Genomic DNA, 15621 nt, shown 5'->3' on the forward strand with positions numbered 1-15621 from the left:
ATCTGTGATAAACCAACAGTCTATAATTTGATTCTAGAGCTGGCACATACATTCCAGTTTCCTAATGGCGACTTTGAGGAAAGAAGTTTTGAAAGGGCTAAGTTTGGACCTGAGGGTGCCAGTTCCCCCTGCATCTTCCTGCACTAGCCACAGAAGAGGGATATGTTACAAAGGAATTGGACAAAAAAAGAGACTTTGGTCAACCCCCAAAGAAACCCTGGGAACCCCAAACCATTTCTTACCAACTGGAACCCAATACCCAGACCCAGTTCTGCTTGTTCAGGGTAGGAGAATGATTAGAGGCTGCCCTTCTAAGTGAGTTCAGCTTGTTGAAAACACCAGCGTTTAGGCTGCAGGGGAAGGGAGCTGTGGCTGAAGACCCCAATCCCAAGTCTGGGGCTCAGAGGTAGCTATGGCAACAATAAAACCGCATACAATCTAGGGGAATTTTCTGTTTGCCAAGGTCAGATATGAGGTTGCTGAACTGTCAAATCTGATTCCTGATTAATGCTTTGATGACAAAGAACATGAAGTCTCCCATAAAGTACTTGCTAGGATACTGAAAATTATTCTTGACTTTTAAGTACTCAGTTGGCATAGTTTCTTCAGTGTTTTTAGTTTAGGTAATTTGAGATTTAAAATTTCCCAACCCCTTCTAAAACACATCACCATAGTTTTCTTAGAAACCAGCTAAGGGGATGAATTGGGTATTCTGTTCCTAAGACTGGGAGTGACACTCAAATATGTAACAATTAGGACAGGCACCGGGCAATCAGAACTGAGGCTCTCTGGATACATCTGGGCATGGGGGTAAGGGGCAGGCCCAGTTCTCTCTGTATGTCGAAAGGCGATGGGTGTTTTTATTCAAACATCCTGGGACAGGCTAAGTCCAGCAGGCCAGCAGCCTGGGCAGCATCTAGGTACTTGATACCTGGGTTATTTTAGCCATCTATTATTTAAAAATTATACTTGACTATTGTTCAGATATTACAAAGACTACTTCTAGTGTAAAAAAGTTTTCTCAATGTTTAGATCCATAGCTTAATAATCATATTTTGTTCTAAGTTTTCTTTTACTAATTAGTTTATGAGATTTAGGATTAAAACTTACCTTTCTACAGGACTATCTTGAAAGTATTTTCTTTCTAGTTAAAAATAACCCAAATTATGAAATTACAGTATTCTTCTTCCACTTACTAAATATCCCCTGTACCACCTACACCCTTTCACCATTCCCGTTGTCTTCCGTCTTTATCACTGGAGCACTTGGAGAGAGAACTGGGTACTCTAAGACCTCTGCCCTTGTTGATCACAAATAACAATCACAATAGCATCATTTATATGGCTTATTGCATGAGCCAAGTGATATGCTATATGCTCTATAATGACCGTTCCATTTATTCTCCCTAACAGCTCTGTGAGGCAGGTATAGTTACTATGTTCATCGACCAATGAGGAAATTGAGATCCAGAGAAAGATAACCTGCCCAAGGTCATCGAGTTAGTGATGGACGAAGGATTTGAACCTTGGCATCTGGTTCTTAACCACTATGTCCTAAGCATCACTCGTTCCACACAATGCTACACCTGGATGGGACTGTAGTGATTATCCAGTCCAATCAACTTATAGAAGAGGAAGCTGAGATCCAAAGATGTGAAGATACTAGTTCAAGAGTCCCAAGATGAAGTATGATATAGGAGATGAGAATATACTAGTTCTTCTGACCCACAGATCCCTGTTCTTATCATGGACTCTTGCAGATTCATCTAATAACCTCAGCTACAAGATATGTGGCTCCGTAAATGTTTCTGCTCTGCAATGAATTTCCAAGGTAAACATTTACCTGCTTCTGGGGCTGGATGTTCCCCTCCTCCTCGATTGCTCTTTGACTCAAAAATATAATTTTCCTCTTTTCTGTGCTTCCCTGAGGAACCACTATCTGTGGAAAATAAATAAAACATATTGAAGGTACATCAGAAACTTCAGGGAACAGACATGAAAACAGATCCTTATTTATTTTTTAAGGATGGACTTAAAGAAAGGACTTACGGGCTTTATTTCTCCAATAAACACAGGCCTATGTTTGATACTAAAACTCGAGATAAGTAATGTGACCAACTTAATAAAGCAGAGTGTAAGGCTAGTGAAAAACCACTGGACAGAGATGGGGGGAAAAAGCACACTGTCCCAGAACTTCCTCCCCGACCCAGAGAAGGAAGGAAAGACTTCAGCTAGAGAAGTCAACGGTACTTGGACTTTATACCATGGAATGCAGAAACAGTCCAGAAACGTCTTCCTCTAGAAAATGAACAGTGAGCATACGTAAGGCACTCAGACATGCTACTTCACTTTCTTACCTCAATGCTGCTTGGCAGGCATTAATAGCTGCATTTTTTTCTGGTCAGACTCAGAGAGGTTCAGCGCTTACCCGGGTTCATTCAAGTAGTCAGTGGGTCATAGGGCTGAGATTTAAACTCAGGTGTGTCTAACTGCTTGTTGGTGGAAACCAGCACTTCCGATTTAATGACAGGTTGTTAACTGTTTACCTGTTCTATTCAGTTATACTACTGAGAGCAAATATACAGAAAGATCAAATCTCAGGATTTTTATCTCAGGTTCTGATGAGCCATGGCTGTGTCATTCTACTATTTGCCCATCCAGGAATTCATAGCATTTGTGTGCTTATTATATTGACAGTATGGTAATTAAGGAGTTACCCTCGGGCTGTAGTGTAATTTCAAGTGAGATTTTTGCAAAATATAGTGCTTAATGGAAAGGAACTGGAAATGATCTGCTGACATGAGGAATTTTATGAAGAAACAAACAAAAAAAATTAAAGCTTCTTTACTCATATGGTATCAACAGAAATGTTCATAACACCTGCAACTAAAACAAGACTATTCAAAAGTAGCACCTAGGGCTTCCCTGGTGGCGCAGTGGTTGAGGGTCCGCCTGCCGATGCAGGGGATGCGAGTTTGTGCCCTGGTCCCGGAAGATCCCACATGCCGCGGAGTGGCTGGGCCCGTGAGCCATGGCCGCTGAGCCTGAGCGTCCGGAGCCTGTGCCCCACAACGGGAGAGGCCACAACAGTGAGAGGCCCGCGTACCGCAAAAAAAAACAAAAACAAAAGTAGCACCTAAAATTCCTTGGTAATTTGTAATAAGAAGTATACATGAATTCACTAAGGATCACAAAATCAACTGCAAAATGGAAAACTGCGGAGTTATTCCAGATACCTACTAGAGCCAGAAAAGGCAATGATTTAAAATGACCATTGTAGTCACGTGTTAATGCTGTTAATCAGAAGGGGCTGTCGATACAGTTATTTCATTACGGCATCCTTAATGCTCCTTCTCACCCAGCCCTTCATCCCATCGGTCACCACGTCAAGCAGACCTCTTCTCTGCCTCTCGGCCGCACGCAGCCTTAGGTCTCCATCACCTATGCCTCGGGAACTGCAAGAGCCTCCTCCCTGGCCTTTCTGCTTTCAGACATTCCTACTGGAGTGTGTCTGCAGAGGCCACTCATCCCACTCACTCAGCATCAGTGCAGTTAGATCAGCCCATGTTTGCTTCTCGCGGCCAAGGCCATAGCAGGTTCACTGCATTCTACTGTGCCTCTAAAAGACCATGCGTGCCAGCCTAAATACAGCCAATAATTTGGGCTTCCTTCGTAAACTCGAGCCCAACGAGGAGAGAGATGAGTAAGGCATAAGCAATTTCCTGCAGGCTAGAGAACCAGATGTTATCTTTCAAACTGATTTCTACCCTTGTCTTCTTTACTGTAGTGGTGGAAACCCCACTCCGTCCCAAACAGGGAGGGGAGGAAAAAGAAGAGGAACATCCGGGGTGAGACTGTAAAAGAAGACAGTGAGCATCGAGGAGCCAAAGGGGAAAGAGCCAGACAGGTAACTGCTATTACTGTGGCTGAGCTCCTCAGTCCATGGACGAAAGTGACTGTCCCCTGGGGCTGTGGATACCTGTGTCCCAGTAAGATGGGGACAGGGAATATTGAATCTAGATGATAGGGCTGGTGTAGCACTGGGGCCATAGTAAAGTTAGGCTCTTGTCCACATGGCGAGGTGATTTCAACACCTTTGGATTTTGTGGACCAATGAAAATTCAAAATAATTTTGGGGGCCAATTTAGGGTTGTCAATTTTTAATTTTGCCAAGTAAAGATATTAAAAGAAATGACCATTTACTAAGGCTATCACCTTCACTTCACTGTAAAGTAAGGATATGTCTAAAAGCCCAAATCATGAAGGATTTAATGCATAAAAAGGATAGTTCTTTAAACCGAATAAAATTAGCCTTATAAAAAACTCACTACATTGTGCTTACTTTCCTCATTTTGTCACGGGTGGATGAAAGCTTTAGCATGGACGGTACTGTTCCTTCTCAACTAGCTTTGGGTACTGAAGTTGCTAAATTCTGTTATTATCCTTTTTGACTCAGCCTGTGCAAGATCCCTTGGTCAAATCTTCAAGGCTCTCCATGTTGCCTTCTCTCCCGGACAAGCACTCACCAGTTTGGGCAGCTGGGGTGCCCTGCTTAAGCAATTTTCATTCCCATTTCCATCTGCTCACGCCATTAATTGAAATCTTGGCTTTCCATTTATTCAGATTATTTCTACCCATACCTTGGAGCATGCCTGAATGCCTACATCCATCACAAAGCCAGGGCTGACCTGTCCCCTAGGCACGATGGGCACAGAGCTCAGAGCCCATGGCACTTTTACTTTTAGGGGCCCACAAAAAGGTTTTAATTTCTTTTCCTTTTTTTTTTTTTTTTGGCCACGATGAGAGGCTTGCAGTATCTTAGTTCCCTGACCAGGTATTGACCCCAGGCTACAGCAGTGAAAGCACCGAGTCCTAACCATTGGATCACCAGGGAATTCCCTTTAATTTCTTTTAAAATCACAGAAACCAGGAAAGTTCCCTGGTAGTCCAGTGGTTAGGACTCTACACTTTCACTGCCAAGGGCAGTGTGGCCAAAAAAAAAAAGAAAATCACAAAAAACAGGAATATAATAATAATAAATATATAATAGTGAATCCAGCCCATGTCATATTCATCTCTATACCAACACAGTAATTTTACACACACACACACACATACATATATGTGTGTGTGTGTGTGTATATATATATTTATTATTATTATTATTTTTTGTAAAGGAGGAAGGGGCCCATGAAGTGCCTAGGGCCCAGAAAGTCATAGTACAGCCCTACAAGTAGTCAATCCAATTACTCCAGTGCTCATGGATCTCTTTCTTCTGTGTTTCTAATGCCCTAACAGAAAGTACATACAAGCAGGGCTCAATGGAGCTGTAGCTGCTTCCTGGCTCTGTAGCTAAGACAGAAGGTCCTCGAGCACACGGCAAGGCTTGCTGCACAAGCTATCCTCCCGCTGGGGCTGGTATAAGACTGTTAAGTTAAATCCTGGCTTCATCATTTACTAGCTGTGTGACCTTGTCTGAAGTCTTAAACCCTCTGTGCCTCATTGTCTGCATCTAAAAATGTGGGTAATGATCTGAACACATCATTAGGTTGCTGTAATGACCACAGGAGTGCACAATGATGGGCACTCAGTGAGTACTGTCACCTGTAATAAATTTGAAAGTGGAAAGATCACATGGCTGAGAACTCATGTCTAATTTTTTAAAAATAATGAGCCAGAAATAACAACACCAAAATTTACCAGTCTCCAATTCTTTTCAGAAGATTAACTGGCTTGTCTTTCATCCAGTGGAAAAATATAAAATACAATCATACCCCGAATATATTATGGGTTCAGTTCCAGACTACTACAATAAACTGAGTCACATGAATTTTTTGGTTTCCTAGTGCATATAAAAGTTGTTTTTACACTATACTGTAGTCTATTAAGTGTACGAAAGCACATGTCTAAAAAAATCAATGTACATACCTTAATAAAAAATACTTTATTGCTAAAAAATGCTAATCATCACCTGAGCCTTCAGTGAGTCGAAATCTTTTTGCGATAGTAACATCAAGATCACTGGCCATACATACAGATGGCCGAGAGGCACATGAAAAGATGCTCAATATCGTTAATTATTAGAGAAATGCAAATCAAAATTACAATGAGGTACCAACTCACACCAGTCAGAATAGCCAACAAATAACAAATGCTGGAGAGAGTGTGGAGAAAAGGGAACCCTCCTACACTGTTGGTGGGAATGTAAGTTGGTGCAGCCAATATGGAAAACACTATGGAGGATCCTCAGAAAACAAAAAATAGAATTATCATATGATCCAGCAATCCCACTCCTGGGCATATATCCAGACAAAACTACAATTCAAAAAGATACATGCGCCCCCTATGTTCAAAGCAGCACTATTCACAGTAGCCAAGACATGGAAGCAACCTATATGTCCATCGACAGATGAATGGATAAAGAAGATGTAGTACGTACATACAATGGAATACTACTCAGCCATAAAAAAGAACAAAATAATGCCATTTGCAGCAACATGGATGCAACTAGACATTATCACACTAAGTGAAGTAATCAGAAAGAGAAAGACAAATACCATATGATATTAGTTATATGTGGAATCTAAAATATGACAGAAACGAACCTGTCTATGAAACAGAAACAGAATCACGGACATAGAGAACAGACTGGTGGTTGACGAGGGGGAGGGGTTGGGGGAGGGATGGAGAGGGAGGTTGGGGTGAGCACATGTAAGCTTTTATATATATTGATAGAATGGATAAACAACAAGGTCCTACTGTATAGCACAGAGAACAATATTCAATATCCTATAATAAACCATAATGGAAAAGAATATTAAAAAAAGAATGTATATATATGCATAACTGAGTCACGTTGCTATACAGCAGAAGTTAACACAACATTGTAAATCAACTGTACTTCAACTAAAAAAAAGGATCGGACTTCCCTGGTGGCGCAGTGGTGAAGAATCCGCCTGCCAATGCAGGGGACACGGGTTCGAGCCCTGGTCCGGGAAGATCCCACATGCCGCGGAGCAACTAACCCTGTGCGCCACAACTACTGAGCCCATGTGCCACAACTACTGAAGCCCGTGCGCCTACAGCCCGTGCTCCACAACAAGAGAAGCCACTGCAATGAGAAGCCTGCCCACCACAACGAAGAGCAGCCCCCGCTCGCAGCAACTAGAAGAAAGCCCATGCTCAGCAGCAAAGACCCACTGCAGCCAAAAATAAATAAATTTATATTAAAAAAAACAATAAACTAAAAAAAAAAGGACCACTGGTCACAGATCACCATAAATATAATAATAATGACAAAAAAAGTTTGAAATATTGCAAGAGTTACCAGAACGTGACACAGAGACACGAAGTAAGCAAATGCTGTTGGAAAAATGGTACCAATAGACTTACTCAACGCAAAGTTGCCATGAACCATCAATTTGTACAAAATGCTGTATCTGCAAAGTCCAACAAAACGAGGTATGCCTATAACTGCATTCACAATTTCCCCCCTCTGTCTCTTTCCAGTGAAGATGAGAGATCGTTCATCTTAATTCTGGAGAGGAACTCAGGAGTGGGACCACCCCTACACTGTTTCCATTTTTGATTTGAATTAACGATCTTACAGGCTTGTAGCTCTCTTGCCACTGGACTTGAATGTTCTAGCAAAAATTCATATAGTGCTAGCAGTTACTGAGAGACATAAATTATATTTACACATAATATCTCATTGTAGTGACACTGTGAGAAGATATTATCCTCTTACAGGTAAGGAAATGAAGTTCAGTGATGTTTATTACCTGGTTGCTAGTAATCAGTGGTACTGGAATTAGAACCCAGGACTGATCCAAAGCAGGAGCTTTTCCACTGAACCATACTGCTCTCAAAGTCACAGCTCTGAGAACTTATAGTCGACACCATATTTATTTACTCATATCTTAGCAAATTAATACTCAAATCTAGGCAAAATCACAAATTTACATTTCCTTAGGAAGGTCTGGGACAAGGCTCTACTAGGGATGCAGTAGAGAAATAGGTTAATTGTTCTTGGAAAGGAGACCTTGCCTTGGACATGGGTTCATTTAAAAAACTATACAATTCATTTTGAATCTTCAGTTGTCACATTTGAAAAGTATTTTCTTAAATGCCTTCATACCCTGGGGAGAGAAAGCCAGTGATACAGGATCTGGGAGAGATCAGGTATTAGGGAGAGGGCAGTGTACACAGGAGACTTCAGAAGACACAACCATCATGGACTCTAGAATTGCCTAGGGGACTTGCCCTGCCATCTTGGTATTTTAAATGTGAATTTCTGTTTTCTATATTTTTGAAGGAACTGACCATAATTTTCCAGACCGCCTGATTCACTCTTCCTAGACCTCAGCATATGGAATGGCACAGAAAAATGCCTCACCTCCATACATCCTATCATAGGCTCTAACCAACGCAGCAGTCAGAACAAAACAAGAAAATTCCATCATTTACTTATGCAAATAATTCATTTTGGTAATGATCCTTTTAGAAGGGTTAGGAAATTATTTTTTCCCTCTTCTGTATGATCTATTGTGTTATGTTTATCATGCATAGCTATGCATTCACAGAGAGAGTTGGAAGCCGGATGCAAGCTATTTTAATTTCATTTTCAGTCACCATAGAACAGGCAGGCATGTTCCAAAGGGAAGTTGGAAAACCAGCAGGGAAAGTGGCTACTATATGGGCCTGCCTTCCAGAATGTCCTATAGCTTCCTGTGACCACTGCCAACTAACATAGACCACAGAATTGTCCTTTCTCACTATTCACTGGTAGACCACACTGCATGTCTGCAAGACAGGTAAGAGGAAGCTCTCTTCAGGAAATGCTCTGCATTGTCCTAGGACGAGATCACAGCTAACCAGTGACAGTTGGTCTGCTCATACTGGAAATGTTATTTAGGCCTCATTACAGTCATAAAACTCATTGGCATTCTCTTTGCTTGTTTTCATATTGTTTGTACTAGGCAGCCTTGAAAAAGCCTCTACAGCTTGTCAAAGATTAGTTTAAAGGAGTTCCAAGTTCATTCTTGGAGGCAGGCTAAGAAAACTATCAGTGTTTACGAACGTATTTGTATTTGGCTGGAGGGTAATAGTTTAATCCTAGCAGAATGCTGGAGGTATTCAACTAACTTCTAGATAAAATAAACCATGTCATTGTGTTTGAAACCAAGTGGTTCCTTGGGACTGACCCAAGTGGGTCAGATGTCACAAAATAGAATTTACTGTATAAACCATCTATAGATCTCAAATAATAAAACTATGTAGTCCCCACTACAGTGACCAAAGCTTTTAGACTGATGCCTCGTAGAAGGTAGGAGGTGCCTCTTCCAAGACCAACGTTTCTCTCAGTGCCCCAGAGTACCTGGGTGTGCTTAAAGGCACCTCCTGATTATAGCTCATTAGGTGGCATTGTCCAGACAAGTGAGTAGGTCAACGAGAGAGGACGACTCCCTTCAAAATAAGTTTGTGGAAATAACCATCCGATTATCTTCATTTGTGATCCACCGTACATTTCCTTTAGCTGGGTTTCCATTCATTTGAGAACCAGTTGATTCCTGCCACCATACATCTCCTTTAGCTGGGTTTCCATTCGAGAATCCAGTTGATTCCTGCCACCGTGTTGGAACATAATAGACTCTTCAGCTTAATAGACTTCAACACATTCAAAGCACCTTCCCAGAGGTGTTGCTGTATAGTTTCAAAATGGTTTCTCAGTTAGAATAAAGGTAGTTCAACGGAATGAAAATATGAAATACGGGGCGTGTGAAAAAATCCCTTTAAATATCCTTTGTGAGAATGTCCCCTCTGAATAAAATACTTTCCATAGTAACGCGAAGGCAGAAGTTGCTTGCTCATTACCTCCAGAGATAAGGCGAACAGCGAGGCTTTGGCATATTTGGCATGGGAATCCCAGAAAGTGCAGGCAGAAACCCTCACCTCCATACAGAAGGTTGTGCGTTCTACTAAGTCCATGCCTTAATCCGGATCCTTAAAGAATCTGGCTAACCTGCTGGGCTGAACATGAATTCTCATTTCGAAAACAAAAACAAACAAAAAAGCAGATTCAGTGTGAATGTGGATACACCGCCACTTTTCTAGCACTCTGCAGAGCTGGAAACCAGATTTCTTTCCTTCGGCTGGGTCATATACAAGGGGACAGACAGCCTTGGGAATGGATGACTTGGGCCACGCAGGCAACAGGCCCTGCAACTGCAACCATCTTCAACAGCGCAGCCACTGTGCTATTGCATCCCAAGCAAGCGCAAGCCCCACTGCGACGCTGTGATCCGCTCCGACGGTTCTAAGAGGACGGAGTGTGTGTTCACTGGTGGAACTGCATATTCGCACACACCCTTAACTTCATCCTTAGTAACATGCCTGGCATAAATTCCCAAGGGCAGGATAACTGGGTCAAGGCATACACACAAAGCTTCAGAAACTGCCCTCTGGAAGACTGTACTAATTTGAATCCCACCAGAAGTATGTGAGACTTGCTTCTCTGTACTCTTTCTTTTAAGGATTTGTTTTTAAAGGTCAAGTCTTATTTATTTATTTATGGCCGTGTTGGGTCTTCGTTGCTGCGCGCGGGCCTTCTCTAGGTGCAGTGAGCGGGGTCCACTCTTCGCTGCAGTGGGCGGGCCTCTCATTGCAGTGGCTTCTTTTGTTGCACAGCATGGGCTCTAGGTGTGCGGGCCTCAGCAGCTGTGGCGCACGGGCTCAGCAGTTGTGGCGCACGGGCCCAGTTGCTCTACAGTGTGTGGGATCCTCCCGGACCAGGGCTCGAACCCGTGTCCCCTGCATTGGCAGGCAGATTCTTAACCACTGCGCCACCAGGGAAGTCCCATACTCTCTTTTTTTTTTTTTTAATATTTATTGGCTGCATCCGGTCTTAGTTGCACACGTGGGATCTTTTATTGCAGCGCATGGGCTCTTCATTGCAGCACATGGGCTCTTCATTGCAGTGCACGGGCTTCTCTCTAGTTGTGGCTCACGGGCTCAGCGGCCCCGCAGCATGTGGGACCTTAGTTCTCTGACCAGGGATCGAACCGGCATCCCCTGCATTGCAAGATGGATTCTTAACCACTGGACCACCAGTATCTCCCTCTCTGTACTCTTATAAGCATCATTATTATGTTTTCACCTTTGCCAATGTGATACATGAAAAACTGCATCTCATTACTTTCTGTACACATTATTGGTATTAATCTTAGTATCTCTTTAGCGTCTCTTCAATGAGTTAAGTGTTATTTAAACTCACAAGTCTGCGGGGGAAGGAGGCAGCAGAAAAATTAACTTGTTCATATTTACTGTACTAGCTGATAATCCTTGTAAAACTCAGGCATAGGTCACAAACAATAATGTATTTTTTTGTTGTTTTGTTTTTGTTTTTGTTTCTTGCGGTACGCGGGCCTCTCACTGTTGTGGCCTCTCCCGTTGCGGAGCACAGGCTCCAGACGCGCAGGCTCAGCGGCCATGGCTCACGGGCCCAGCCGCTCCGCGGCATGTGGGATCTTCCCGGACCGGGGCACGAACCCGTGTCCCCTGCATCGGCAGGTGGACTCTCAACCGCTGCACCACCAGGGAAGCCCCAATAATGCATTTTTAAGTCTACTATGTTATGCTGAATATAACATAATTTCAAATCACATGAAATTGGAGGCTGGGGATTCCAGGCTGGTGGTCTCAGGGATAACAGAAGAGGAGGGAGAAGGGGGATGTTGTCCAAACAGAAACCATGTGTTGTGGGAGCCCTTTCTAACACTTTCAAGGTTCTATTCTTTCTTTCCCACTTTCTTTACCCTGGACTTTTTTTTGTTTGTTTGTAGTATTTTAGCTGTGCCGCGCAGCATGCGGGATCTTAGTTCCCCAACCTGTGCCCCCTGCAGTGGAAGCGCAGAGTCCTAATCACTGGACCGCCAGGGAATTCCCACCCTGGACTTTCAAAATTTGTGTTTTTGATGGACATTTAATAACGTATGAAAATACTCATAAGTGAGAAAAATAAAAGTTTTGTAAAAATAATATCCTAATTTTGTTAAAAGTGAATAAATGCATGTGTGTATGTATATAAGTAAAAGTAACTGGAAGAAAATGCAACAAGATGTTAATGGTGAGTTTTGCTAGATGATTTAAATTTTCTTCTTTATAGTTTTCTATATTTTCCAAATTTTCTACAGTAAATACATATTACTTTAGTGATTAAGAAAAATAATACATAGAATAAATAATAACTGGATATTAATCTCTCTGCATCTGTGAAACTCCATTCTTTACGTCTTCATAGCCCAAGTCAAAGGCTTATTATCAAAAAGAACAAAAATAGAGATGCAGGGACTTCCCTGGCGGTCCAGTGGTTAGGACTTTGCACTTCCACTGCAGGGGGCAAGGGTTTGATCCCTGGTCGGGGAACTAAGATCCCACATGCTGCTGCGCCGTGCAGGAAGGCCAAAAATTTAAAAAAAAAATAGAGATGCAAAAATATTTCAGATTGCGTGTCAACTATCATTAACCGGTGGTGGCAGCCTGGAGCATTATTTGCAAAAGGGTTCTGAGGCTGAGTCCTCAACCCCCAGGAGATAAAACTGGGATCACAGAGCAATATCTAGCACGGACAAGGGCTGATGGAATCCTGCGTGAGCGTCAGGCTTTTCATATTCCCCCAAACAGATACCAGGCTAGAAGGGCCTTAGGGGTCATCTGGTTGAAGCTCTTATTAACTGATGAGGAAACTGAGGTCCAGAGACATGAAGCAATTACTCAGGGTTCTAAAGGCAGAGCCATGACTAGAACCTAATGAAGGAGACTGGCCTTTGCTCTTCACTCTGCCTTCAGCTAATTCATTCAAGTTCACGTGTGCCTCTCGTCCACGGTGACGGAGCAAGAGTTCACCTGTTGTGGCCTCCGAGAACTCTGTTCTCTCTGTCAACTTCATCCCTGCTGCCCAAAACACCTGGTCTCCCCTTACTCCGTTTCTTAGGTGACTGTCTTCTCCATACAAACATTCCATATGGAGAAAATGGAGTCAAACAAATCCCAAGGTTTGGAAGGAGTGGCAAAATTCTCCCATTAGGTGGCAGTACGAGCAAGGAATAAACAAAAGCAGGCATCCATAGGGCGCTTAACCTAAACTGTCTGAAAGAAAAGCCTTTTGTAGGATATTTTGTAGACATATTTGTATTGAAGCACTTTAAAATCTACAAAGTCCGGGGTGGTGGTTGTGGTGGTGTGCTGAATTGGGCGATTGGGATTGACATGTATACACTGATGCGTATAAAATTGATGACTAATAAGAACCTGCTGTATAAAAAAAAAAAAAAAAATTATTCAAGTCATCCAATGATGGAATGACCCAGTTGACTGTATGACTGATTTGACCAATAACAGAGTGATGTGAGTAACAAAGAGATCTGTAAGTCATTTTATTTATAGGAAATTTTAAATTCTAAGAACTATTCTGAAGACTGATTATGAAGTTATCTTGCTTACTTGGTGAATTTAGATCTATTTTTAACAAATCACAAACCTGTATAGTGATAGTACACATTCTGAGGGCTTTAAAAAGATCTTTCTTATGTGATTATTTAGGTGATTTTTCCCTTTACTTATTGAATGTTTGTATGTGCATCTGTATGTTGTATGTGCATCTATATGTGAGCATGCACATGTGTTGGGAAATATAAGTAAGAATTTAATACATTTGTTTTACAGGAAGCTTTGAAGAGACAGAGCATCTCAAGTTTTCGATTTCTAACATAAATACATTTTATAGATAATATATTGTTTCAGGGAGTAGAACAGATATTCTTCTTTGGTGATTACTTATTGATTTCCTTTTGTCTATAACAATTTAAAGTACTTTATTGCTTACATTTAAATAAATGCTAAATCAATAGTAAGTTATACAACCATACAGTGGATATATGTATAGAGACATTATCCAGAATACGTGCCCTGGTCAGAATGGAGACTTGTAGAAATACTCACTTTAGATAACTCTTATAAGAGCAGAAATGTGAAGAAATAAAATTATCTTACATTTCATCCTCAATGCTCAATTTTTACAAGTCATTTTTGTGATCTAACTTTTAAATAGGACAACCTAAGGCAATTGTATTTTTTTCAAATTTTACAATGGGTAACATTCATGGTCAAATTTTGAGACAGAGAATTAGTAATGTTAATTATGAGCCCTGACTCTGGTATTGACCTGTTTCTTTTTGAAGATTATTTGACCTTTCTAACTTTCAAAATTCAAAACAGAAATATGTCTGTTTTTGAGCACATCATGATATGTAATTTAAATCAAACAAGACAAAATGCCTTGAGAACATAATATATATATAGGAACAAAAATGTCTACTACTGAAGTGTTTTTATTTTATTTATTTATTTATTTTTTGCGGTACGCGGGCCTCTCACTGTTGAGGCCTCTCCCGTTGCAGAGCACAGGCTCCGGACGCGCAGGCTCAGCAGCCATGGCTCACGGGCCCAGCCGCTCCGCGGCATGTGGGATCCCCCCGGACCGGGGCACGAACCCGTGTCCCCTGCATCGGCAGGCGGACTCTCAACCACTGCGCCACCAGGGAAGCCCTACTTAACTGTTTTTAGAGTAGCTTTCCTGATTTGGACAGAAACATTATAGTTCCTAAAGAACAGAAATATTAGACCATATTTGATGGCTTTTCTTCCTTTTTATGTTTATGTGCATTTCATCTCTTTGAAAATCCCACTGACTCTGATCCTTATTTTTCTCAGTGACTTTTATGCACAATAAAGGATGCTCTTTGTAAAGTGTGAAAAAAAATAAAAAATAAAATAAAATCTACAAATACCAAAATATTAAAAGTTGTTATCAATAAAGGGGTGGTATTTTAAGTCATTTCCTTTTTTATTATTTGCAATTTCTGTATCTTCTATAATGAACAAAAAAGTTTCATAAAGTAGTTATTGAAATAGTGACAGATTATTTCAGTAAAATGTATGCAGAGTTTGAGTACTGAAAGACATTCACAAAAGCATACAGAAATGTGATAACCTATATTCTGTCTCCTATGTCATACAATCATGCAAATATAAATGTGTAAAAAACTGTTAAACAATAGAATCCTGTAATGCTTTAGGAGTATGCATGAATTTTAAAATATTATTAGCCATATTTTTAGAAAAGCAAAAGATGATAGATTTACTTAAATTGGAGGCATAATACTGAGATATTAGCACATGCAACCATTTCAGCATAATACAATATTTTCTTCACATTCACTTGTTTGGTGTGAACAGGATTTACATAAATAGGTAGGGGTTATGCTGCTTCGCCTCAAAATAACCTAAAATTTAACACTTAGGGCATTAGTTTCCTTAACATAGGTGTTGAAACTTTTAAACTCTAACTTATCTACAAATAAGTGTACTGATACCTCTGGAGTATGTATATATGTACGTATGTATGAACGTATTTGGTAGGTGTTCCTTACTATAAATAATCAGAGAAAATGTCAAGTTTTTTTTCTTTTTGGCCCAATTCTTCATTTTAACTCCATCCTTTCTTTTAAGATATTTCCTTAACACTCTTCAAATAGAACCTTATTTTGAGCCAAGTGTCATTATA

General features: G+C 41.0%; 1 protein-coding gene and 1 long non-coding RNA gene across 5 annotated transcripts in view; one reads left to right on the forward strand and one right to left on the reverse strand.

Moving 5' to 3' along the window:
- The window catches only part of LRP11 (LDL receptor related protein 11), a 65809-nt gene that overhangs the window by 24459 nt on the left and 25729 nt on the right, over positions 1–15621 (reverse strand). For all 4 annotated transcript variants that reach the window (XM_029224369.1, XM_029224368.1, XM_029224367.1 and 1 more), the window contains exon 6: positions 1843–1938. In XM_029224369.1, the coding sequence (XP_029080202.1) occupies positions 1843–1938 (96 nt within the window). The remainder of the gene's footprint in view (positions 1–1842; positions 1939–15621) is intronic.
- On the forward strand, positions 47–5740 carry LOC114896365. Its single transcript, XR_003793758.1, has 3 exons — positions 47–1830; positions 3787–3906; positions 5298–5740. It is a non-coding gene; the product is annotated as an uncharacterized LOC114896365 (long non-coding RNA).

This window comes from Monodon monoceros, unplaced genomic scaffold, assembly GCF_005190385.1.
Source record: "Monodon monoceros isolate NGI ecotype Baffin Bay Population unplaced genomic scaffold, NGI_Narwhal_1 Super_Scaffold_15, whole genome shotgun sequence".
Classification (NCBI taxonomy): domain Eukaryota; kingdom Metazoa; phylum Chordata; class Mammalia; order Artiodactyla; family Monodontidae; genus Monodon; species Monodon monoceros.